This window comes from Ornithorhynchus anatinus, chromosome 5 (assembly GCF_004115215.2).
Source record: "Ornithorhynchus anatinus isolate Pmale09 chromosome 5, mOrnAna1.pri.v4, whole genome shotgun sequence".
In the NCBI taxonomy this organism is placed as follows: domain Eukaryota; kingdom Metazoa; phylum Chordata; class Mammalia; order Monotremata; family Ornithorhynchidae; genus Ornithorhynchus; species Ornithorhynchus anatinus.
In genome coordinates, this window is record NC_041732.1 from 1,589,234 (window position 1) to 1,613,211 (window position 23,978).

The 23,978-nt window shown below is 62.5% G+C and overlaps 1 protein-coding gene across 1 annotated transcript; it reads right to left on the minus strand.

Moving 5' to 3' along the window:
* Positions 1-83: 83 nt before the first annotated feature.
* LTBP4 (latent transforming growth factor beta binding protein 4) lies at positions 84-22,195 on the minus strand. Its single transcript, XM_029065189.2, is given in 30 exon segments — positions 84-884; positions 1,336-1,488; positions 2,166-2,603; positions 3,030-3,182; positions 4,476-4,622; positions 5,226-5,354; positions 5,916-5,987; positions 6,483-7,013; positions 7,167-7,292; positions 7,721-7,852; positions 8,077-8,208; positions 8,889-9,011; positions 10,791-10,916; positions 11,016-11,147; positions 11,817-11,936; positions 12,113-12,238; positions 13,037-13,102; positions 13,105-13,287; positions 13,645-13,764; positions 14,329-14,454; positions 15,113-15,244; positions 15,360-15,512; positions 15,672-15,842; positions 16,088-16,252; positions 16,584-16,706; positions 16,891-16,965; positions 17,616-17,718; positions 17,820-18,049; positions 18,728-18,928; positions 21,893-22,195. Coding segments are annotated over 30 exon segments (4,911 nt in total). The 5' UTR covers positions 22,152-22,195; the 3' UTR covers positions 84-720.
* Positions 22,196-23,978: the final 1,783 nt, after the last annotated feature.

Below are 23,978 nucleotides of genomic sequence, written 5' to 3' on the forward strand. Positions count from 1 at the left end.
AATAAATACGATTGAATGAATGAATGAATTAACCCCCTGATTCTTCCCACCCATCTCCCAGGAAGAGGGACCGAGGCGGCGGCTAGAAAAGGGGCTTTTATTGGAGACCAAAGGGCGCGCCCCACTCCAGCCGACCGTAAACAGTTCCACTACATGGCAGGCCAGGGTGTGGGCACCTCTGGGGGTTCCTGGTGCTGTGGTGGGGGAGGGGTTGGATGCGTATGTGCTGTGGGGGGGAGATTTTCTGTGCATGGTGGTGGGGTGGAGAGGAGGGGGCTGAGGGAGGGAGGAGCGGCGGCGGGTGGGTACAATATTTGGAGTTGCTGGTGGCTAGGAGGTTGGCTGGGCTTAGGATGGGCAAGGGGGCAAAGCGGGCAGCCAGCTCCACCCTTGCACTCCCTTCTATGGACCTCAGACCTCTGCCTCTCCAGGTCCGGGGCCGGGAGGGGTTGAAAGCAGAGAGGGAGGAGAGGCAGGTGGTTAGAACTGGGTCGGGCCGTTCGGTCCGGAGGGGCAGCTGGGGTTTGCGGTCAGCGGCCGAGGCGCTGTGGCCCTGAATACCCCCCGACCCCCACCCCGACGTCCTCTGCCTCCCCTGCTCCGCCCCAACACATACTTGGGAGGGGGAGACCAGAGAAGAGGTGAACGATGGGGGTCCTGCTCCCCCCGCCGCCAGGTGCCAGGGCTCGGAGGCCGGGCGGGGGCGGCCGCAGTTCCCGCTCAGGCCCGGGGCCGGGCGGGCACGCAGAGATGGGGCTGGTGAGGCTGGCGGGACTGGGTGAAGCCCGGATGGCAGAGGCAGCGGTAGGAGCCGTCGGTGTTCAGGCAGCGCCCGTTGAGGCACAGTCTGCCCGCCACCTCCGCCTCCTCGCACTCGTTGATGTCTGGGCCGGGATGGGGGTGAGGGTTGGGGGGGGGGCGGAAGAAGGGGAAGAGGCAGAGGGGAGAAGGGGGTCAGAATCAGGTGACCCGGCCTCCGGGCCCACCCCCCCTCTCAGCTCACCCGGGCCGCAGCCGAGACGCAGAGACGGGGCCGGAGGGAAGCCCTGACTCGCTCCCACAGCACTTATGGATATATGTATAGGTCTATAATTCTATCTCTTTATAGTGATGCCTGTTTACTTGTATTGACGTCTGCCTCCCCCTCCCTCCTAGACTTTGAGCCCGTTGTGGGCAGGGATCGTCTCTCTTTATTTGCCACATTGTACTTGCCAAGCGCTTGGTAAGCGCTCGATAAATACGACTGAATGACTGAATGAAAGGGGAGGGGGCAGTTGGGGAGGGCGGGACTTCCAGGCTGCGCCAGCCCCCCATCCCACTGCCCTCGCCACTCACCCACGCAGGCCATGCGGGTCATGTCGAGCCGGTAACCGTCGAAGCAATCGCAGGTGTAGCCCTCGGGCACGCGGATGCAGCGCCCGTTCTCGCAGCCGTTCAGGATGCCGCACTCCTCGGCCTGGAGACCCTCAAACGACTCGTAGCGGGCAGCTGCGGGCACGAGGGAGGCGGGCGATGGGCATCCCTTCCCTCCCTCCCTGCCAGCTCATGCAGGGGAGCTGGCACTGCCTGGCGTGCTAGACAGAGCCTGGGCCTGGAGTTAGAAGGTCATGGGTCTTAGTCCCGACTCAGCCACTTGTCTGCTGTGTGACCTTGGGTAAGTCACTTTACTTCTCTGAGCCTCAGTTTCCTCATCTGTATAATGGGGATTGAGACTGTGAGCCCCACATGGGACAGGGACTGTGTCCATCCGGATTTGCTTGTATCTACTCCACCACTTAGTCTAGTACCTGGCACATAGTAAGCACTTAGTAAGTACCATTATTATTATTAGTGTTGAGAAGCAGCGTGGCTTAGTGGAAAGAGTAGGGGCTTGGGAGTCAGAGGACGTGGGTTCTAATGCCGGCTCTACCATTAGTCTGCTGTGTGACCTTGGGCAAGTCACTTAACTTCTCTGGGCCTCAGCTCATTTGTAAAATGGGGATTAAGACTATGAATGCCTCGTGGGACACCTTGATTACCTTGTATGTACCCCGGTGCTTGGCACATAATAAGCACTTAGCAAATACCACTGCTATTATTATTATTTTTGCTGCCCGGGCACGGCCCCCAACCCCCTCGGCCCTTCCGCCCTTGGTCCATCCTCCTGTACGGGGCCCCGGGCTCACCGTGGGAGGGCTCCCCGGCGGGCTCCGGGTCGGAGAAGGAGCTGTCGGTGTGGCGGGGCCGGTAGCGCCAGCGGGCCGTGGAGTCGGGCGGCACCGGTGGGAAGGCGGGCACCGGCGCCCGCCCGTCGGTCTCGGCACCCCGGCCCTCCCTGTAGCCTTCGTCGAAGTCGGGGGCCTCGAAGGGCGGTGAGCTGTACAGTGCATCCCGGCGTCCGAAGGGGCCCGGCCCGGCCGGCGGCGGCGGGGGCTCGTAGCCCAGGCCCAGTGGGTAGGGGTCGTAGCCCGGCCGGGGCGGCGCGTAGAGGTCGGGCCCGTAGGGGAGGCCATAGGCCGGACCGAACTCCGGGCCGTACTCGGGGTACGGGAGCCCCAGGCCGCCCGGAGACACGGGCCCGTAGGCGGGAGGGCGGAGCACGTTGCACAGGGCTTCGAACTCATCTGCGGGGCGGGATCGGGGTCAGCGGGTCGGGGCCGGCCGGGCCGGACCCCTCCCCCACTCTCGACAAGACCCCAAGATGAGGAAGCAAAGTAGGAATGGGAAGTAGGCGGGGGAGCTGCCAAGAGAGAGGCTGGAGCAGGAGCAGGGACAGAGGTTGGGTCAGGGGAGGACAGGGACAGACTGTGAGCTCGTTGTGGGCAGGGAATGTTTCTGCTTGTTGTTGTATTATACTCTCCCGAGCTCTTAGTACAGTGCTTTGCACACAGTAAGCATTCAATAAATACAAATGAATGAATGCATGCATGAATGACAGAGGCTTGGGGAGGGGAGGGGACAGAGGGCAAAGCAGGGGCAGGGACAAAGGCTGGGGTAGGGGCTGGGGCAGGGACAGGGGCAGGGGCGGGGGCGGGGGCAGGGGCGGGCACCTGAGTCTCGTGCGGGGCAGAGCGCACAATCCATGCTCCAGGCCTCGCCGTAGAGACAGCAACACTCGGTGTAGGTGGCCCGCCTGTCCAGGCGCGGTCGGCTGCACACCAAATCGGGCCCCACCTCCTGCCAGCACACGGCCAGGTCGTCCTCTAGGGTGGACGGAGGGGCAGGGAGGACAAGAGAAGATTCAGGGCCCAACCGGGTCCGGGCCGGCCCGGCTTGGCCCGGCACAGCCCCTGACCCAGCCCCTGGGCCTCTGTTCCAATGCAACCTGTCCCTGAATCAATCGATCAATCAATCAATCAATCGTATTTATTGATCGCTTACTGACGGCAGAGATATGAACTAGGAGCTCGGGAGAGTACCATATAACAGAGTTGGTATTCACGTTCCCTCCCCACAGTCCGTCAAAGGTATTTTCTCAGAGCCTTCTGTCTGCAGAGCACTGTACTAAGCGCTTGGGAAAGTCCACTTAAGTATGCTCGATCCTTGTCCTCAAGGATCTTAAAATCGTGGGGGAGACAGTAAGATAAATTACTGGAAAAGTGAGCTCACTGTGGGCAGAAATGTGTCTGTTTATTGTTATAGTATACTCTCCCAAGCACTTAGTACAGTGCTTTGCACAGTATGTGTTCAATAAATATGATTGAATGAATGAATGAGTGAATGAACTGAATATAAGAGCTTGAGGAGAGGGCGGGGAGTGAATACCTAAGTGTTTAGGGGAACAGGCTCAAGTGCCTGGATGATGCGGTAGGGAGGAAAATAGGGCAGGGAGATGAGACATTTGTATTATTCCAAGCGTTTAGTAGAGCACTCTGCACAAAGTAAGTGCTCAAGAAATTCTTATTAGAACATTTGTCAACCGTTTACTATGTATCAAGGACTCTTCTAATCCTTGGGGTAGACACAAAGTTAACCATGTCGGACACCGTCCCTGTCCCATTTGGGGCTCACAGTCTAAGTAGGAGGGAGAACAGGTATCCTGTTTTACAGTTTAGAAAACTGAGGCTCAGGGAAGTTAAGTGACTTGCCCAAGGTCACCCAGCGGACGAGGGGCAGAGCCGGGATTAGACCCTAGGTCCTGGACTCCCAGGGCCTCTCTCTTCCCACTAGGCCAATCTGCTTCCCTATACAAATTATTTCTCAATAGATACTTAATAAACGATTAAGAAACGGGTCAGGGAGGCGTCGGGTTTGCTGTGTTGTACTTTCCGAGGGCTTAGTACAGTGTTCTGCACACGGTAAGCGCTCCATAAATACGATTGAATGAATGAATGTTCCACTGATAGAGGAGAGTGACAGATGTGCTCTGGGGACAGGCAGGTACTGGGACTGGGGGGATGTGAGGGGGCTGGGGGCTTGGGGGCAGGGCCTGGGGATCAGGGGGCATGTCCAGGGGCTCGGGGGCATGTCCGGGGTCTCCGGGGCGGGGGGCTCACCTAGACTCTGGCTGTCGTTGGAGACGCAGCGGCGCTGGGAGGCGTCCAGCACGAGCGGGGGCGCGCAGGTGCAGTGGTAGGAGCCCACCGTATTGACGCAGCGCCCGCCTTCACAGGCCTCTTCTTCGTCCGCGCACTCGTCGTTATCTGGCCGGGAGGACTCGGGTCAGGCCGGCTGGGATCGGGGCGGGGGGAGGCCAAGCGGGACCCACCCGGCCCACTTCCCTGGGCTCCAGCTCCCTTTATTCATCCCCGGTCCCAGCCCCACTGCACCTATTCTTTCAGTTGTATTTATTGAGCGCTTACTGGGTGCAGGGCCCTGGACTAAGCGCTTGGGAGAGTCCGATAGAACACCAAACAGGCACATTCTCTGCCCACGACAACTTCATATCTGTAATTTCATTTATTTATATTAATATCTGTTTCCCTCTCTAGACTGTAAGCTCCTTGCGGGCAGGGATCGTGTCTCCTATCGTTCTGTTGGACTCTCCCAAGAGCTTAGTGCAGCGCTTGAATCCAGGTATTGAATCCTCCTTTTACAGTTGAAGGAAACTGAGGCGCAGAGAAGTCAGGCGACTTGCCCAAGATCACCCAGCAAGCAAGGGGCAGAGCAGGGATTAGAACCCAGGTCCTTCCGACTCCCAGGCCCAGGATCTTTCCACCAGGCCGCGCACCCGCCGGGGGTGGGGGATCCACCGGATTGGGAGGGGAAGCAGGGGGTTGACCAGGATGACCCCGGGGATGCCTTACCCACACACTCGAGCCGTTGGATATGGTAGTAGTAGCCATTGGGGCAATAGCAGGAGTAGCCGGGGGCCTTGTTGACGCAGACCCCACCCTTGCACACCTGGTCCCCGAACAGAGAGCACTCGTCCACATCTAGGGGGAGAGGAAACACACAAGGCCCGTCAGAACTCCCCCCTCGCCCCCTTCCTCCCCACATAAGAAATCAGACAGCGGCCCAGATGGACATAAGGCAGAGAGTGTAACAGGAATAGAAGAGCCTCAGTTTCTCCTTTCTGATCCTTCTATGCTCCCCTAGGGGCAGGGGGTCGGGGGGGGTGGTGTGAGCAGGGTCTCGGTCATGGGGGTGGCCCAGGGCTTCCCCTCTAGACTGTAAACTCTTTGTGAACAGGGACTGTGCCTGTTTATTGTTGCATTGTTCCCTCCCAAGCCCTTAGTACAGTGCTCTGCACACAGTAAGTGCTCAATAAATGTGATTGAATGAATGAAGAGCGGGGCCTGGTGGATGGGGTCGAGGCCCAGGCTGGGAGGCGGTGCCCTTGGATTTAGAACAATCTTCCCCGCACAAGTAGGGAAACCCTGGAGCCCGGCCCATCTCTGAGGCTGGAGAGGTCTCTGCGGGGAACCCCCCCACCCCCCAATCAGGCCGGTGAAGGAGCTCAAAGCACAGGGAGCCCTTGGCACCACCAAACTCACCTCTCTGGACGCTCGGGTCTCCGGAGGGGGACAGGTAACCCCGTCCGTGGGGGCACAGGGACTGGTACTCCTCTATAATATAATAATAACTCTGGTATTTGTTGTGTTTCCTATGTGCCAGGCTCTGTACTAAGCGCCGGAGTGGATACAAGCAAATCAGGTTGGACAGAGTATCTGTCCCGCAGGGGGCTCACAGTCTTAATCCCCATTGTACAAGTGAGGTCACTGAGGCACAGAGAAGGCAAGTGACTTGCCCAAGGTCACACAGCAGACGTGTGGCAGAGCCTGGATTAGAACCTGTGGCCTTCTGCCTCCCAGGCCCGTGCTTTATCCACTATGTCTTGCTGCTTCCCCCAGGGCACGGGAAAGAGGAATTAGCGCTGGACCCTGTGCCAGCCCACCCCACAAGGATCAGTAGAGACCCTAGCATCCTAGCTCCCGGGGAGATGGCCCCTTTCCCCCTTAAACACACACACACACAGGGTCGGGCATCTCTCTCGGGTGTCGTTCACTGTTAGATCTGGCACCTGCCGCCCCATCCCTTCCCCTACTCCCGACCCCCGGCACCTGTCTCCGGCGCCGGGCACTGTTGGATCTGGCAGCCGCTGCCCCAGCCCTCGCCCACGGTGCAGCAACATTCCCTCCAGGTGACGTTCCGCGCCAGGATGTTGTCACAGGCCTCGGCCGCTGCAGTGTCATAGTAACACTCCCGCCGGCCGCTGCCCCCGCCCCGGCCCCCTCCCCAGCCTCCGGGAATCGTGCCCGGACGGGGGCCGCTTGGCCACCTGGGGGGCGACTGCCCAGAGACGGAGGAGCCCGAGGGCACCGATCCAGAAGGCACCGACCCAGCAGGCAGCGACCCAGCGGGCACGGAGCCAGAGAGCACAGAGACGGGGTCAGAGGACCCTCCCGCCCCTGCCCTTGCCCCTTCGGCCCTCCCCGGGCCGGGGTCGGCCGGGGGCGCGGGGGCAGTGCAGCGGCCGGTCATGGGGTCGAACTCGTCGGAGCTGCGGGCGCAGATGCAGAGGAAGGAGCCCTCGACGTTCTCGCACAACGCCGCCCCGCACACGCCCTGCAGCGTCTCACACTCGTTCACGTCTGGAGTGGGGAAGGAGCCCACGGAGCAGTGGAGCGGTGTGGATCGGGGAAGCGTTGGGAAAGACCCCTGCCCCACCACCCTCTGCGTCCGACTCCATGGCCCACCCCCCAGCACTCCGCACAATGCCCCGGCCCCCGGCCCCACTTCCTTACCCACACACTGGCGCCCATCCCGCGCCCCCTCGTAGCCCTGATCACAGAGGCACTGGAAGGAGCCAGGGAGATTCTGGCACACGGCGTGAGCCCCGCAGAAGGTCCGGTTCCTGCACTCGTCCACGTCTGCAACACCCCGCCAACCCGACACGTGAATAATAATAGTAATTATGTTATTTGTTAAGCGCTTACTATGTGCCAAGCACCGTTCTAAGCACTGAGGCAGATACGAGGTCATCAGATTGTCCCACGTGGGGCTCACAGTCTTCCTCCTCATTTTCTAGAAGAGGTAACTGAGGCTCAGAAAAATGAAGTGACTTGCCCAAGGTCACAGAGCAGACAAGTGGCGGAGTTGGAATTAGAACTCACGTCCTCTGACTCCCAAGCCCACGCTCTTTCCACTAAGTCACAATGCTTCTCAAAACTGGGGCCCGGGGCCTCCAGTTGCCTCCCTCCCTCCCCTGACCCAGCCTCATCTCGATCCCCAGACTTCAGGGTCCAATCAGACTCCTCCTCCACCACTCCAGACCCGTCCTTTCCCGCTGGACACTCGCCTTGGCAGCCACCCCCGGGCGTTGGCTGGTAGCCGGGGTCGCAGGCAGGGATGCAGTTGTAAGAACCGGGGGTGTTCTCACAGTGCTGGGCCCCGCACAGGGCCGGTCCATATTCCCTGCACTCGTCCACGTCTGCGGGGGGATAAAAGCGGGGTGGCGAGGGCATGGAAATGGTTCTAAACCCTTAGCGGCATCCCTGTCCATGTCCACTCGCAATGGGAGCAAGGGGGAGCACGAGGAGAAGCGTGGGAGAAGGGCCCTGGTCTCCCCCATAAATAGAAGCGAGGGTGTGTGTCAGAGTGCCGTGGGGTGGGGGCGAGTTCCAGAGAACGGCGGGGAGGGAGGTGGCCTCTCACCCTCACAGTTGCCACGAGGGCCGGCGCGGTAGCCAGAGTCACAGTCACGGACACAGCGGTAAGAGCCGGGCACGTTCTCGCAGCGCTGGGTCCCGCAGAGGGCAGCGCCCCCCTCCCGGCACTCGTCCACGTCTGGTTGGATGCGGGGAACGAAGAAGCGATGAGGGGCGGGGGGAAAGGGGCAGGGAAATGAATCGGGGACATGAAGAGAGGAGGGGAAATGGAGAGGAAGAACTTACTGTGGGCAGGAAATGTATCTGTTACATTGGGCGCTTAGAACAGTGCTCTGCACCCGGTAATAATAATAATGATAATAATACTATTTGTCAAGTTCTTACTATGTGTTCTAAGCGCTGGGGTAGATATGAGTTAATCAGGTTGGACACAGTCCCCGTCCCATGTGGAACACACAGTCTTAATCCCCATTTTACGGATGAGGGAACTGAGGCACAGAGAATAATAATAATAATAATAATTAGGGTATTTGTTAAGCACTTACTATTTGTCAGGCACTGTACTAAGCGCTAGGGTGGATACAAATAAATCGGGTTGGACACAGTCCCTGTCCCACATGGGATTCACGGTCTCAATTCCCATTTTACAGATGAGGTAATGGAGGCACAGAGAAACAAACTGACTTGCCCAAGGTCACACAGCTGACATGTGGTGGAGTCGGCCTTAGAACCCATGACCTTCTGACTCCCAGGCCAGAGTTCTATCCACTAGGCCATACTGCTTCTGACAGTAAATACGATTGACTGATTGATTAAGAGAGGGGAAAGGAGAGAGGAGATAAGGGGGTGGGTCCTTACCAATGCAGGAAGCGAGGTCCGGGCCAGCACGGTGGCCCGGGGGACAGATACATTCGAAGGAGCCGTCAGTGTTGGTACAGAGCCCACCCTGGCACAAGCCCCCCGCGCCACACTCGTCCACGTCTGCGGGATGGAGAGGAGGGGAGGAAAAGTCAGTGGAAAATGGCCCGGGATACCTGGAAGGCAGTGTACACTGCTCTCCCTCCCCACCTTCTTCTCAGGCCGCCTCCCCGAGGGCCCTGGCCATGCCCACCCCGCACCCTGGTATGACCCCTGTTGCCAGCTGCGGTGCCCTTGAGGGAATGAGCGCTGGAGTCCCACTGCACTTGGATTTCTCCCTTGCATTTCCATTTGTCCTTCTATTTGCACCCTTTATTCACCCCTCCCTTGGCCTCATAGGACTTATGTCCCTATCCACAATTTATTTCTATTAAAGCCTGTCTCTCCTTCTAGCCTCTAAGTTTGTTGTGGGCAGGGAACGTGTCTACCAACTCACATCCGCCAAACTAACTCACCTCCGCCAAATTAACTCTTTTCCCCTCTTTCAAAGCCCTACTGAGAGCTCACCTCCTCCAGGAGGCCTTCCCAGACTGAGACCCCCTTTCCTTCTACCCCACTTCCCTCCCCCCCACCCTCTGCTCTTCTCCCTTCCCCTCCCCTCAGCACTGTGTTCATTTGTATATATTATTTATTACCCTATTTATTTTGCTAATGAGGTGTATATCTCCTTGATTCTATTTATCTTGATGATGTTGTCTTGTTCTTGTTTCGTTCTGTTTTGCTCTGCTGTCTGTCTCCCCCTTTTAGACTGTGAGCCCATCGTTGGGCAGGGATTGTCTCTTATCTGTTGCCGAAATTTACATTCCAAGCCCTAAGTACACTGCTCTGCACATAGTAAGCGCTCAATAAATACTATTGAATGAATGAATGAACTGTTATATTGTACTCTTCCTAGCGCTTAGTACAGTGTTCTATATGCAGAAAGCCCTCATAAAATACAATTGATTGACCTACCCTTTTTTTAAATGGTATTTGTTTGGATCCCATTGCACTAGGATTCACCTTTGCACTTTGATTTGCACTCTTTATTCACCCCTCACTTGACCCCAAAGCATTTATGTACGAATCCGTAATTTGTTTCTATTAATGTCTTCCTCCCCCTCTAGACCATAAACTCATTGTGGGCAGGGAATATGCCTACCAACTCCCTTATATTAAACTCTCTCAAGGGCTTAGAATAGTGCTGTGCGTACAGTAAGCGCTCAATAGATACAAATGACTGATAACGATTGATTGAGAAATGCTTACTATTTGCCAGGTACTGTACTAAGCACTGGGGTAGATACAAGCTAATCAGGTTGGACACAGTCCATGTTCCACATGGGGCTCAGAGTCTTAATCTCCAGTTTACAGGTGAGGGAATTGAGGCACAGAGAAGTGAAGTGACTTGCCCAAGGTTACACAGCAGATAAGAGACAGAGCGGGGATTAGAATCTACATCTTTTTGACTCCTAGGCCTGTCCTCTGACCATAAAGCCACACTGCTTCTACTCCTTGAGGTTAGGAGGGCAAGGCTGGCTCGATGTGCCCAGGGAGGGCTCCTCTCCTGACTCTGCCCACCTACACCCAGCTCTGCCACTTGTCTGCTATGTGACCTTGGGCAAGTCACTTTGCTTCTCTGGGCCTCCGTTCCCTCATCGGTAAAATGAGGATTGAGACTGTGAGCCCCACAAGGGACAGGGACTGTGTCCTAACCGATTTGCCTGTATCCACTCCAGCGCTTAGTACAGTGCCTGGCACCTAGTGAATGCTTAACAGATACCATAATTATCAATTATTATGCCCCCCTTTGTCCCGCCCCCGCATGCCGACCTCGCCCCCGTCTTAGCTCCGTCCCCATACCTAGGCATGAGGCTCCGCGGGGGCCGGCTCGATAGCCAGGGGCGCAGGTGCAGGCGAAGGAGCCCTCCGTGTTGAGACACTCGCCATGGGGGAAGCAGTAGTCGCCCTCGAGGCACTCGTTCACATCTGGGGGAGAGGGGGAGAGGAGGATGAGGCCACAGTCGGGGAGGGCCCCCCTCCCCGACTCCGCCACCCACCTCCCCAGGCCTCTCCCCAGGCCCTCACCCGCACAAGGCCCGGCCTGGCCGCCGGGTGGACGACGGTAGCCGGAGGCACAGCTGCAGCGGAAGGAGCCCTCCGTGTTGGTGCAGCGGCCGTGGGGGCCGCAGGGGCTGCCAGAGGCACATTCGTCCACGTCTGCAAGGTGGGAGTGGGAGTGGAAAGTGGGTCAGCAGAGGTCTAGAGAGAGGGTCAGCCCGCACACGTCGCTTCTCTAATGCCACCCTTCTCACCGGGCCTCGTTCTCATCTATCTCGCGGCCGACGCCTGGCCCACTTCCTGCCTCTGGCCTGGAACGCCCTCCCTCCTCAAATCCCACAGACAATTACTCTCCCCAGCTTCAAACCCTTCAACCTTCCTCTCTGGACTGTAAACTCGTTGTGGGCAGGAAATGTGTCTGTTTATTGTTGTACTGTCCTCTCCCAAGTGCTTAGTACAGTGCTCTGCACACAGTAAGTGTTCAATAAATTCAATTGAATGAATTAATTGAAGCCTCCAAGAGGCTCCCACTCCCTTCTGCGCTGCCCTGACTTGCTCCCTTTGTCCTTCCCCCCTCCTAGCCCCACAACACTTACGTGCATATCTGTCCTTTATTTATATTAATGTCCGTCTTCCCCCTCTAGACTGTAAGCTCGTTGTGGGCAGGGAATGTGTCGGTTTATTGTTGTATTGTACTCTCCCAAGCGCTTAGTCCAGTGCTCTGCACACAGTAAGTGCTGAATAAATACAACTGAATGAAAGGGTCGGGAGCCTGGGGGTTTTGGGGGGCCGGAAGAGAAAGACACGGCGGGGCAGGGGTCATCTCACCCGCACAGCGCCCTTGGTGGGGCCGGTAGCCCGGCGGGCAAGGCAGACACTGGAAGGAACCGGGGGAGTTGACACATTCCTGACCCGGACATGCCAGATGGTTTTCACACTCGTCGATATCTGATGGGGGACAAGGGAGCGGCAACACTAAGAACCCCCCCTTCCCCCTCCCACAACCCCCATCGCCCGATTCACCTAGGATTCTGCTCAGATAAAGGATCATTTGGATCTCATTTGCATGTGGCTTCGTTGTACCTCCCCTCCCACCGCCTCCAGGGAGGCCTCCAAGCGCTCACCCTCGCACTCGCTGTCCAGCACGTTGACTCGGAACCCGGCGGGGCAGGCACAGAGGAAGCTGCCGGCCGTGTTCTCGCAGCGCCCGTAGCTACAGGGCGAGGGGCTTTGCTGACACTCGTCCACGTCTGGGGAAAGCGGGGGAGTGATTTGGGGACCCTGATAGTCCCATTCCCAGCCTCGCAGGATTACCCCGCTCGCTCCTGGCGAGGCCCTTGTTCCAGCAGGAGAGGGTGTTAGGCACCTTCTCCTGCTCCCACTTCACTCCTCAGCCCCCTCTCTCCATTTCACCCAAGCCTCTTCCTCTCCGGAGTCTTTCCCCAACGCCACCAGCTTTCTCATCCCAACCCGCTCTCGTGGAGGGATGGCATTCTTGCCGGTGTCGGGGATGGGGTGAGGACAGTGAGGACCTATGTGCATATCTGTAATTTATGAACATAGCTGTAATTTATTTATATTAATGTATGTCTCCCCTTCTAGACTGTAAACTCGTTGAGGGCAGGGAATGTGTCTGTTTATTGTTATAGTGTGCTCTCCCAAGCACTTAGTACAGTGCACTGCACACAGTAACCTCTCAGTAAAAATGATTGAATAAACTGAATGAATGGACTTGGAAATTGTCTCTGGCAAAGTGGGTCAATGAAGAGTCATCTTGTCCCATCCCCTGCCTCTGAACAGGTCCCCCTATCCGTCCTCGGGCAGACAGAGGGGGAAGGAAAGTCCAACACCCCTCCCTGCTGAGAGGGCTCCAGAGAGAGAAATGTCCCCATTGACCCCAAGTCTAACTTCTGGCCCTGTGGCTGCAGCCTGGCCTCTTATCCCACTGGTTTCTGGGGTGGGTCCTGTCCCCCTCCAGAGGCTGGTGAGAAGTCACGTGGGGCGTCGAGGGGGAGGGGCAGACCCGGAAGGGGGGTGGTCTCTCTTACCGGTGCAGGGAGAGCCAGGCGGGTCGGAGCGGTAGCCAGCCGGGCAAGCGCAGTGGTAGCTCCCGCCGTGTTGTCACAGCGCCCTTCGCCACAGGGCGGAGGGCTCTGGCTGCACTCATCCACGTCTTCGCACTCGGAGCCCGGACTGGCCACGCGGAAGCCGGGCGGGCAGATGCAGCGGAAGGTACCGGCCAGATTCTCGCAGTGACCCCAGCCGCAGGGCCCCGGACTCTGGGCGCACTCGTTGATGTCTGCAACCCGGTCGGCCACGGTCAGCTCGGCCTGGCCCCACCTGGCCCGGCCCGTACCCTCTACCTCACTGGGTTCCCCCACTTCAACCCCTCTAGACTAGAAGCCTGTGGTGGGCAGGGAATGTGTCTATCGTTCTACTGTACTCTCCCAAGCGCTTAGTACGGTGCTCTGCACACAGTTAGGACTCAATAAATACGATTGAATGAAAGAACGAATGCCCCACCAATACCCAGCCCAACCAATCAGTCATCAGTCAATCAGGGGCACCTGTGAAGAGCCCAAGGACAGAGCACTGAACTAAGGGCTGTCCCCGGGCCCGCCCCAACCCCCAAACTTCCCGGGGGTCTGGGCCTCACCCACACAGCCAGCTCCTCGGGGGGCGGCACGGTACCCAGCTGGGCACACGCAGAGGTAGCTGCCCGGCTTGTTCTCACAGCGCCCATTGGGACAAGGCTCCTCTTCACACTCGTCCACATCTGCCGGCACCGATGAACCCGGGTGGTCAGGGGACCCACAGGGGGTCAGCACGGGTAGAGAGGGTCAGGGAGGGCATAGTCGGTCAGCTTAGGCACAGAGGGTCAGTGCGGGCGTAGAGGGTTGGCAGGGAGCAAGCTCTCTCAGTGTGGGGTGGGGGCAGGGGAAAGAGAAGGGGTTTGGGGACCCATGACCACAGGGGGAGAAATGATAATAATAGTAATAACAGTGGAATTCATTAAGTGCTTACTTTGTGCCAGGCACTGTACTAAGCACTGGGATGGATACAAGTAAATTGGGATGGACATATTCCCTGTCCTAAGTGGGGCTCACAGTCTCGATTCCCATTTTACAGATAGGGTAACAAGCATAGAGGAAGTGAAGTGACTTGCCCAAGGTCTCGCAGCAGACAGGAGGCGGAGCCAGGATCGCACCGCAAGACCGTCTGACTCCCAGACCCGGCCTCTAGCCAGTAGGCCATGAGAAATAGGCAGTGGCTCCACGTTCGGGTGGCCGGGAAGGGGGAGCTGAAGACGGGAGGTCGGAGCCGGGGAGGGGGGTCTCACCTTGGCACTCGGTGCCCTGGCGGCTGGCCCGGAAACCAGGGGCACAAACACAGTGGTAGCTGCCGGGTGAGTTCTCACAGCGCCCGTGGGCACAGGGCCGAGGCACTTGACGGCATTCGTCCACATCTGCAAGAGCCGGGGCGGGGGAAGGGACCAGAGGTGAGGAAGGATAGGTCTTCCCTGACTAAGGGCCTCCTTTCCTCTTCTCCCACCCCCTTCTGCGTCACCCTGACTGGCTCCTTTTATTCATCTCCCCTCCCAGACCCACAGCACTTATATCCATATATATGTCCATATCTCTTATTTATTTATTTCTATTAATGCCTGTCTCTCTCTCTAGACTGTAAGTTCGTTGTGGGCAGGGAACGTTTCTGTTATATTGTTGTATTATACTCTCCCAAGTGCTAAGTATCGTGCTCTATGACAGTTAAGTGCTCAATACGAATGAGTGATGATCGCTTATTGTTGTATCGACCTCTCCCAAGGGCTTAGTACAGTGCTCTGCACCCAGTAAATGCTCAATAAATACGATTGACTGATGACTGACTGTTTACTGTTGAATTGTACTCTCCCAAGCACTTAGTACAGTCCTCTGCACACAGAAAGCACTCAATATGATCGACTGACTGAGAAGAAAATGGGAAAAGGGAAGAGAAAGAGACGGGGAGGAGCCATGGAGTGGTCCCAAATTCCCCCTGGAATATCCAACTCGCCCCTCCCCTCATTCCCCCCTCCCCCACCATTCCCCGTCAGGGGTCTCGGACCCCGGCCTCGCCCCCCTCACCGATACAGTGTGTGCCCTGGGTGCTGAGCCAGAAGCCAGGGTCGCACACGCAGGTGTAGCCGCCCTGCCGGGGGACGCAGCGACCTGGACCACAGATCTGGGGGTTGCGCTCACATACTCCTGCCAAGGGTCCTAGGGGATAAGCACGTTGGGAAGAGCTTCCCCCTGCCCCCACAGGTCCAGATCGCAGACCACCAGGCCCCCCTGCCAGCAGAACCCAGGCCCTCCCCAGAATCGGGCCCCCTACCTCCTGCAGGCCCGGGGCGCTCGGGAATCGGGTGGACAGGGACGTTGGGCTGGGGCTGGGGCTGGGGGCTCGCGGAAGTGGGCTGGGGTTGAGGCCGAGGTCTGGGCCGGGGTCGCTGCTCGGGGCGTGGGGTGGGCCGGAAACTCCAGTGAGCTGCGGGGAAAGAGCGGGGGACGGGGGGAGATGTCCACGGAGGGGAAGCTGGAGGTCAGCCCCCGGGGTCAAGAGCCCATGGATTCCCGCACCCGGTACGGGGCGACGCGCGGCAAGGTGGTTCGGGAGGCGCCCGTCGGAGGCGACGTGGTCTCTTACCCGTGGGACGCCTGGCGGGGGGCGCGGAAGTGGCGGGCGGTGGCGGCGAGGGCCGTGACTGGATCACGGGCACCCGGGGAGGCTCCTGACCCAAGGGCCGCGTGTTGTAACGTATGTCCGAGGCCGAGTAGTGGTATCCGGGACCAGCGGGGCAGATCTCCCGAAATCCCTCTGTGTGGCGGGGGAGGGAGACCGGATCCGATGCGGGAAGGGCGGGGGGGCGGAGAGAAGCGGGATCAGGGGGAGTGGAGTGGGGAGAAGTCAGTGAAGACGAAGGGGCGATGGGACGGGACAGGGGCAGGTCACTGGGTGCACGGGCCGGACCACAATCCAGACCGCAAGCCTTGGAGAAGGGGGGGCCGTTGGAGGCGACCGGGCTCCTCGGGGGTGACGGAGGGGTTGGGGAGGGGCCTGACCTGAGCCGAAGGGAGGGCACAGCTGGCAGCTGTGGCCCCAGGCCTTGCCCACACGGCTGCAGCAGCAGATCTGTTTGGTGATGTTACGCAGGATAGGCAGGGAGCAGCCACCATCTCGCAGGATTCGGAAACAAGGGCCTTTGGCCTCTGAGATCACATGCTGGGCTGGGGGGGTGGGAGGAGGAGGAGGAGGAGGAGGAGGAAGAGGAGGAGGAGGGGAGTCAGGGGGCTGAGTAAGGTGGGCGAGGGTGGGCACGAGTAGAGAGGGCGGGCATGGGGGCCGCGGAACTGTGGTCCAAAGGGGTCGGGTCCAAGCCTCTGGAGGAGGAAATGGGGCAAAGAGGGCATTGGGAGAGAATGGGGCAGAGTGGGCAGTGAACTCTTCCGGCAGGTGGCTGCTCTGCCGGGGCCATGCCCACGACCGCCCCCGGAGCAGGGAGGAGGGAGAGGGAAATGAGTGCCCAGGGGAGCCTCGTCCTCGCCCCCCGCCTCTCACAGATGCAGCTGCTGCGGGAGGAGTCCAGCAGGTAGCCATCCCGGCACACGCAGGTGTAGCCGCCCCTGGTGTTGGTACATTCGCCGTGCTGGCAGCGCCTGGGGTCCTGGCACTCATCGACATCTGGGGGATCAGGGGGAACACCGGTCTCAGGCTGCCGCCGCCCCCCGACCCAGGGGAAAATAGAAGCCCCTTCCTCGCCCGGAGGAGTCACTCCCCGGTCTCATCTTCCGTGGGACTGGGGAGGGGCCACGCAGGCCCTAATGAGCCCCACCCTCTCCCGGACCGGAGCTCCGCCCCCACTCACCCACGCAGGAGCCATTGATCCTTTCGAAGCCCGTGGGGCAGGCAGCATCCCGAGGCCTCGGTAGGGACGAGCTACCTGCGAGTGCAGGATGGAGGGGGAGGAGTGTCACTGAGGGCGAGGGCATTCATTCATTCCGTCGTATTTACTGAGCCCTTACTGTGTGCAGAGCACTATACTAAGCGCTTGGGAAGTACACTTCTGCAACCAAGAGAGACAATCCCTGCCCACAACGGGCTCACAGTCTAGAAGGGGGGAGACAGACAGCAAAACAAGTAAGCGGGCATCAATAGCATCAGTATAAATAAATAGAATTATAGATCTGTACACATCATTAATCAAATAATAGAATTATAAACATGTACCTATATACACACAAGGGCTGTGGGGTGGGGAGAGGGATAGAGCGGAGGGAGCGAGTGGGGCGATGGGGAGGGGAGGGGGAGCAGAGGAAAATGGGGGCTTAATCCGGGAAGGCCTGATGGAGGAGGTGAGTTTTCAGTAGGGAGGGACGAGGATCAGGCGCAAAGAACGGGGGGGGGGGTAGGGGCAGGAGGAAGGGGCGGGGACAAGCGACAGGGAGGGCAGAGGGCGAGGCCCAGCGGAGGTCATGGTGGCGATGGAGCAGGGGTCCGGGGGGGGCACGGTGAGGGCCACGAGCCCCCACAGCGGAGAAGCCCCTTCCCCAGGGGTCAGTGGAAGCGCGTCCCAGCCTTCCCCCTTCCCACCTTGGTGCGCTGAGCACGGCTGACAGTCGTGGACACCCCAAGCCAGGCCGGCCCCACGGCAGCAGATCTCCTGGGTCCGCAGGCCGGACAGAGGGGACGCGCACTGGTAAGGGGGGAGAGGAGGGAAGGCGATCAGGACCCTCTGGCCAAGGCCGGAGCTCCCGCCCAGGGCGCGCCCCTCGCCCCCCGGCCCCACCCTCTCACCTCTCCGTTCCTCAGCTGGCGGAAGCAGTATCCGAAGCCGGAGGTCTCGCTGTAGCCCTCCTCCCGCGGGCTGCTCTGTGCCAGGACCGTGTAGAGGGCGGCCCGGTTCAGGTGATCGCCCCCAATGGCGCTGACCCTCGGGCCCGAGCCGCTCACTCGCTCCACTTGGTGGATGGTAACAGATGCCTCCTGCGGATGCTCCACGTGCACGCTCACCATAGACGCGGCCCCTGGAGGCGGGGGGACAGGGCAGCGCCAACCCAGCCCACCGTGAGGGCAGAGCCCAGCGGACCCCCGGCCGGGGGAGAGGCCGTGTGCGGATGCTGTCTCCCTTCTCGGCCACTGGATCATCATCATCATAATGATGGTATTTATTGAGCGCTTACGATGTTCCAAGCACTCTTGGAAGCGCTGGGGTAAGACAAGGCGATCGGGTTGCCCCACGTGGGGCTCGCAGCCTTAATTCCCATTTTAGGGATGAGGTCACTGAGGGACAGAGAAGTGAAGTGACTTGCCCAAAGTCACACAGCTGACAAGTGGAAGAGCCCGGGGTTAGAACCCACGACCTCAGACTCCCAAGCCCGGGCCCTTTCCATTGAGCCACTCTGTTTAACTGTACTAAGCGCGGGGGTGGATCCAAGCCAATGGGGTCGGACAGAGTCCTTGTCCCATTCTCCATCTCTGTTTTACGGAGGCGGGAGCTGCGGCCCAGCCAAGTGAAGTGGCTTGTCCAAAGTCACCCAGTAGACATGTGGCAGCGTGGGATTAGAACCCGTGACCTTCTGAGGTCCAGGTCTGGGCTCTAGCCCCTAGGCTACGCTGCTTCTCACTGGATCCGGGCCCGGCGCGTTGGGAAGGGGGCCCGGGCGGGTACGGGGCGTGGAGTGGGGGCCCGGGGTCCCCCTTACCGTCCTCCTCCTCGCGGTGGTTGGCCAGGGGCAGCGTGTACACGGACTTGGTGACCCCAGGGGGAGGGGGCGCGGGGGGCGCCTCGGGCTGCGTGCGGGAGACCGGCAGGTGGCAGAACTTGCCCGTGAAGCTAGGGGGGCAGAGGCAGCGGTCCTTCTTCACACAGACCCCTCCGTTGTGGCACAGCAGCGGGCACAGGACTGGGGGGCAGCAGGGGGTCAGAGAGAAGCCCCTCGCCCCCCCCGGCCCCCCCCCCCCCCGCGCCCCCTCTGCCTCCCGCTCCAGCCACTTCCCAGAGCAGCAGGCGGGGGCCAGCCCGGCCCCAAGGGGACCCATCGATCAGTCCACCAGCCAAGCCACGTTAGAGAAGTGGCGTGGCTCAGTGGAAAGAGCGCGGGCCGGGGAGTCAGAGATCATGGGTTCCAATCCCGGCTCGGCCGCTTGTTAGCCGTGTGACTTTGGGCACGTCACCTCACTCCTCTGGGCCTCAGTGACCTCATCTGGAAAATGGGGATGAAGACTGTGAGCCCCACGTGGGACAACCTGATCACCTTGTATCCTCCCCAGCGCTTAGAGCAGTGCTTTGCACATAGTAAGCGCTTAACAAATGCCAACATTATTATTTATTTAGCGCTTCCTGTGTGCAGAGCACGGTGCTGAAGGTGGGGAGGGGGCGCGAAGGGGGGCCTCGAGTGGCACGTTCCCACTCCCAGGCGCCCCCTCCCGGCGGGCGAGAGGCCTGGGCGCTCTGGGCCCCCCCCGCCCCCCCCCGCGGGATCGGGCCCGACCGAGCGGGCGTCTGCCTCAGTTTCCCTCCCGGCAGCCGCGAGGCGGGGGGAGGTTCACCCTCTCCCCTCCGGGGAGGGAGGGGGTCGCTGCGCCAGGCTCCCATCTGGGCGCGGCGGTGCCAGCTCCGCGGCCGGGTGAACAAAAGAGGGGAAGGGCGGCTCCCCGGCTCCAGACCCGCTGCCCCTCGGGGGGTCGGAGGGGCCGGGGCGCGGGGGGCACCGCTGCCGGCATCGCCGTCCAAGGCCCGCGCTGACCCAGCGGGTCACTTAAGGTCAGAGCCGCTGCGCGCTCCCTCGCCCCCGCAGATGCGCTTCGACGTCTCCCCGCGCCAGGAGGAGCGCATAATAATAATAATAATAATAATGGCCTTTGGTAAGCTTTTACTATGTGCCAAGCACCGTCCTAAGCGCTGGGGGGGGGGGGATACAAGGTCATCAGGTTGGCCCCCGTGGGGCTCCCAGTCTCCATCCCCATTTTACAGACGAGGGACCTGAGGCCCAGAGAAGCGTAGCGGCCTGCCCAGAGTCACACAGCTGGGTAGTGGCAGGAGGCGGGATTAGAACCCACGACCTCTGAGTCCCCAGCCCGGGCTCTTGCCCCGGAGCCACGCGTCTCCGCCGTGCCCGGCGGCGGGCGGTTGGCACAGCGCTCCGGGCGAGCGACGGGCTCCGGGCTGGCGGCTGGGCAGGGGTATTCCCTGCTCGGTGCCCCGCTCTTCCACCGGTTCTCTCCTTCCTCCCGCCGGCCTCTTCCCCCTCGGGGAGCCTCTGCAGCCGCCAGCGGCAACAGCTGGAGACAGCTGTGGGGAGGGGAAGGAGGAGGAGGAGGAGGAAGGGAGGGAGGAGAAGGAGGAGGAGGAGCAGGGGGGAGGGGGAGGACAGAGCGTTCCGAACCTACCGAGCCAGGGGAGCGGCGGGGGGGGGGGGTGGAAAAGGAAAAGGGGGAGGGAGGGAGGGATTGGGGGCGAGGGGAGAGAGGGGACGGGGCATTCCTCGACGATTAATTTAGGGCGGAGGGGCGGAGGGGCGGAGCCGCTCCCAGCCGCTGCCAACCCCTCCCTAACCCACCCCTCCCTAGCCCAGCCCTCCGGGCGCGCCCCCGAGGAGCCGGAAAGGGCGCGGGGGGAGCGGCGGGGCCCCCCCACCCCCCACCCGCCACCCCCGACCTGCGGGCCCACGTGCGGACGGCTGGATTAGGGAGGGGGGGAGGCCCGGGACCGGCCGAGGTCAAGCCCCGAGCCCCGCGCCTCTCCTCTTCGGCGTGCCCGGGCGGCTGGCACAGGCGGCTGGCAGGAGGCAGGGCGGCCGGTGCCCCGCCTCGGGGGGCGGGGGAGGCCCGAGGGGAGGGGTCTGGGGCCGGGCCGGGGGATGAGCTCAGGCAGACCGGGCCTGGAGCCGCTCCAGCTTTCGCTTGTTCTCTGCGCCCGGGGGGCCCCCCGCTCCCTTGGCCGGCGCTGCCGTGGAGACTGGGAGAGGAGCGGGGCCTCGCCTCTCCCTCCGCGCCTCCGCCCCGGACGCCTTCTCCGGGGCCGGGCGGGAACGGGGCACCCGGGCCTGCGGGAGATGCCCGCCGCGAGGCCCGAGCCCCCGCCTGGCGCCAGTCCGGGCTAAGGCCCGGGGACCCCTCCCCGCCCGGTGCGAGGCCCTTCCCCGGGGATGCGGGTGGGTGGCCGAGAGAGGCGTGGGGAGGGAAGGGGGCGCCTTCCCCATCCGCGGGGGCGTCTGGACGGGGGGCCCGGGGGGGGAAGAGGGCAGAGCCGAAAGCCATCCGATGGGGAAGGGTCGAGGGCAGGTGTCCTTGAGTCCCCGAGCTCCCCCGGGGCCACCTCTCGGGGCCAGGGAGCGGGAGGGAGGGTGGAAGGGAGGTGGCGACAGGTGTGCGCCTGCCAGGGGGCGCCGAGGTCACCGTCCCCGTGGCGCCCCGCCCCGCCTGCAGGGGGCGCTCGCCCCGCCGGGGTTTCAGCTCCCGCCCCCTCCTCCGGGGGGAGCCGAGGTCCCCGTCCCCCGTGGTGTCCTGCCCCGCCTGCAGGGGGCGCGCGCCCCGCCGGGGTTTCAGCTCCCGCCCCCTCCTCCGGGGGGCGCCGAGGTCCCCGTCCCCCGTGGTGCCCCGCCCCGCCTGCAGGGGGCAGGCGCCCCGCCGGGGTTTCAGCTCCCGCTCCCTCCTCCGGGGGGCGCCGAGGTCCCCGTCCCCCGTGGTGCCCCGCCCCGCCTGCAGGGGGCGCTCACCCCGCCGGGGTTTCAGCTCCCGCCCCCTCCTCCGGGGGGCGCCCGCCTGGGACCCCCCTCCCCTCCCTCCCCCGTCCCGGTCGGCCCCGGTCCGCCCCATCCCCCGCCCCCGGGTCCGGTCCGGTCCCGGCGGCTCGGCGGGCTACTCACAGACGCGGAAGCCGGTCCCGGCGGGCGCTCCCCCGCCCGGCGCCTCGCTCTCCAGGAAAGTGGCGTTGCCCCGCTCGCAGTGCGTCGCGCAGTGGGCGCCGACGCAGCGGAGGCGGCAGACGGCCGGGGTGAAGAGCACCCGCAGTCGGTCCCGGCGCTGGGCGGCCCCGCGCTGCGGGGGGACGGCGAGGGAGAGCAGGAGGACGGGCAGGAGGAGGCGGCGGGGGAGCAGCCGCAGCCCTCCAAGCGGCCGGGCCATGGCTTTGCTCTGCCGCCCGATGGGGCCGGAGGAGCCGCGGCGCGCCCCCGCCCCCGCCCCCTCGGGCGCGCCCCCGGAGGCGCGCCCCCGGCCCGTCCGGCCCGGTCCGGCCCCGTCCCCGTCCCCCCCGCACCCGGGCCCGCCACCCCCCGTTCACTGGCAGCCGCGCGGGGGCGCGTGGGGCCGGGCGCCGGGCCAACACCAATGTTTGTGCGACGGGGGCTGGGGGCGTGGGGGGTGGGAAGAGACCCGGGGAGGGTCCTTCCCCTCCCCCCAACACAGCTGCAACAAGTGGCTGCGACAAGGGGGGGGGGGAGCGACAGGTGGGGGGGCGCCCGGGGCCGGTTCCCAAATCCCAGCTCTTCCCCCACCTGAGGGAATCCCAAACCCCCGGGGGGGAAGAGGGCGGGCCGGCTAGAGAAGAGAGCCAGCTGGAGGGGTGGGCGGAGGGGCTCAGCTGGACGGAGGAGAGGTCTGAAGGAAATGACCCAGGTTGGGGGGGGGGGGCCGGGATGGGGGGAGCGGTGCTGGCGGGGAACTCAGCTAGAGGAGAGGCTGTCGGGGAAGGACCGACCCCCCCGCCCTCCCTTCTCCCCGGCCCGGCGGGACTCGAGGGCCTGCGGGGCCTCTCCCGCCCTCCCTAACTCAGGTCCACCGGCGCCGTCTCACAATCGTCTTTGTTGTCTGGGCCGGGGGGCTCCGCCAGACGCGGCCCCCGGACCCTCGGCCCATCACCGAGCCTGGGGGGGGGCACACCCCGAGCCCACCTCCCGCACACCCCTCGGGACCCCTGCTTGGAGTGGGACAGAAGGGCGGGAAGGGGTTAAGCCTGAGGGTGGGGGCGTGGGTTGGGGGGAGAAGGCGCCCCTCGAGTCCTCCCCCTCCGGGGGGGGTGCCCCCTTCCCCCCCCCCGCTGAGCCTCCCGCACGTTCCCTGACCCCGGAGGCCCCGGAGACCAGGCTCCTGCTCCCTCTTCCAGCCTCGGGGGAGGTCCCGAGGCCCGGAGGGAGCTAGGGAGTGGATGGCGTGAGTGACCTTTGGTCCTCATCCGTGACCTTTAACCCCTGGCTCGAGAGGGGGAGAAAGGGGGGCGCCGTGGAGGAGGAGGAGGGGTGGTCCTGCCCCCACTTCCCGCCTCTCGGCCCCCCCCCCCCCCCGCAGCGCTCTCTCGTGCCCAAGCGGATGTCAGAGTTTCCAGGGAGCGGCGGCCGAGGCCAAGGGCGGGGCGGCGGGGAGGGGCACAGGCCTCCTCAGCCCCCCGGGATGGGACGGGACGGGACGGGAGGGGGGCGTCCGGCGGCCCAGCGGCCTTCACCGTCTGCCTGGCCTCCTCCGGTCCTCCAGAGGAGACCGAGGGGATGGCCGAGATCCCCCAGGCCGCCGCCGTTTGCCCCTGACCTCTGACCCCTCTCATCTGCAACCCCTTCCTCCGCCCAACCCCGGGCGGAGGTCGGAGGGGAGGATGGCAGGGAAGGGGCCGCCGTCCCCCATCCCCGCATCCGTCCCCTCCGCGGCCCCTCCCGGGCCCCCGCGGTATCCGGAGGCCGGTGCCAGGCCGGGGGGCTCGCCGGGACAATGGCCGAGGCGGAGGAGGGGGCGGGCGGCGGACCGTGGGAACCCGACCGCTCAGACAGGCTTATCGGGCGGGCGGCCGGGCCGAGGGAGCCGACCTCCACAGCCCCCTCCCCGCCCCTCCCCGCCCCTCCCCGCCCCTTACCGGTGGCCTGGCGGCTCCTGGCGGCTGGGTCCGGTCCCCGCCGAGGGGGGCGCTTGCGGAGACCCCCCCCGACCCACGGCCCCTCCAGCTGCTGAGCGGCACGCTCTGCC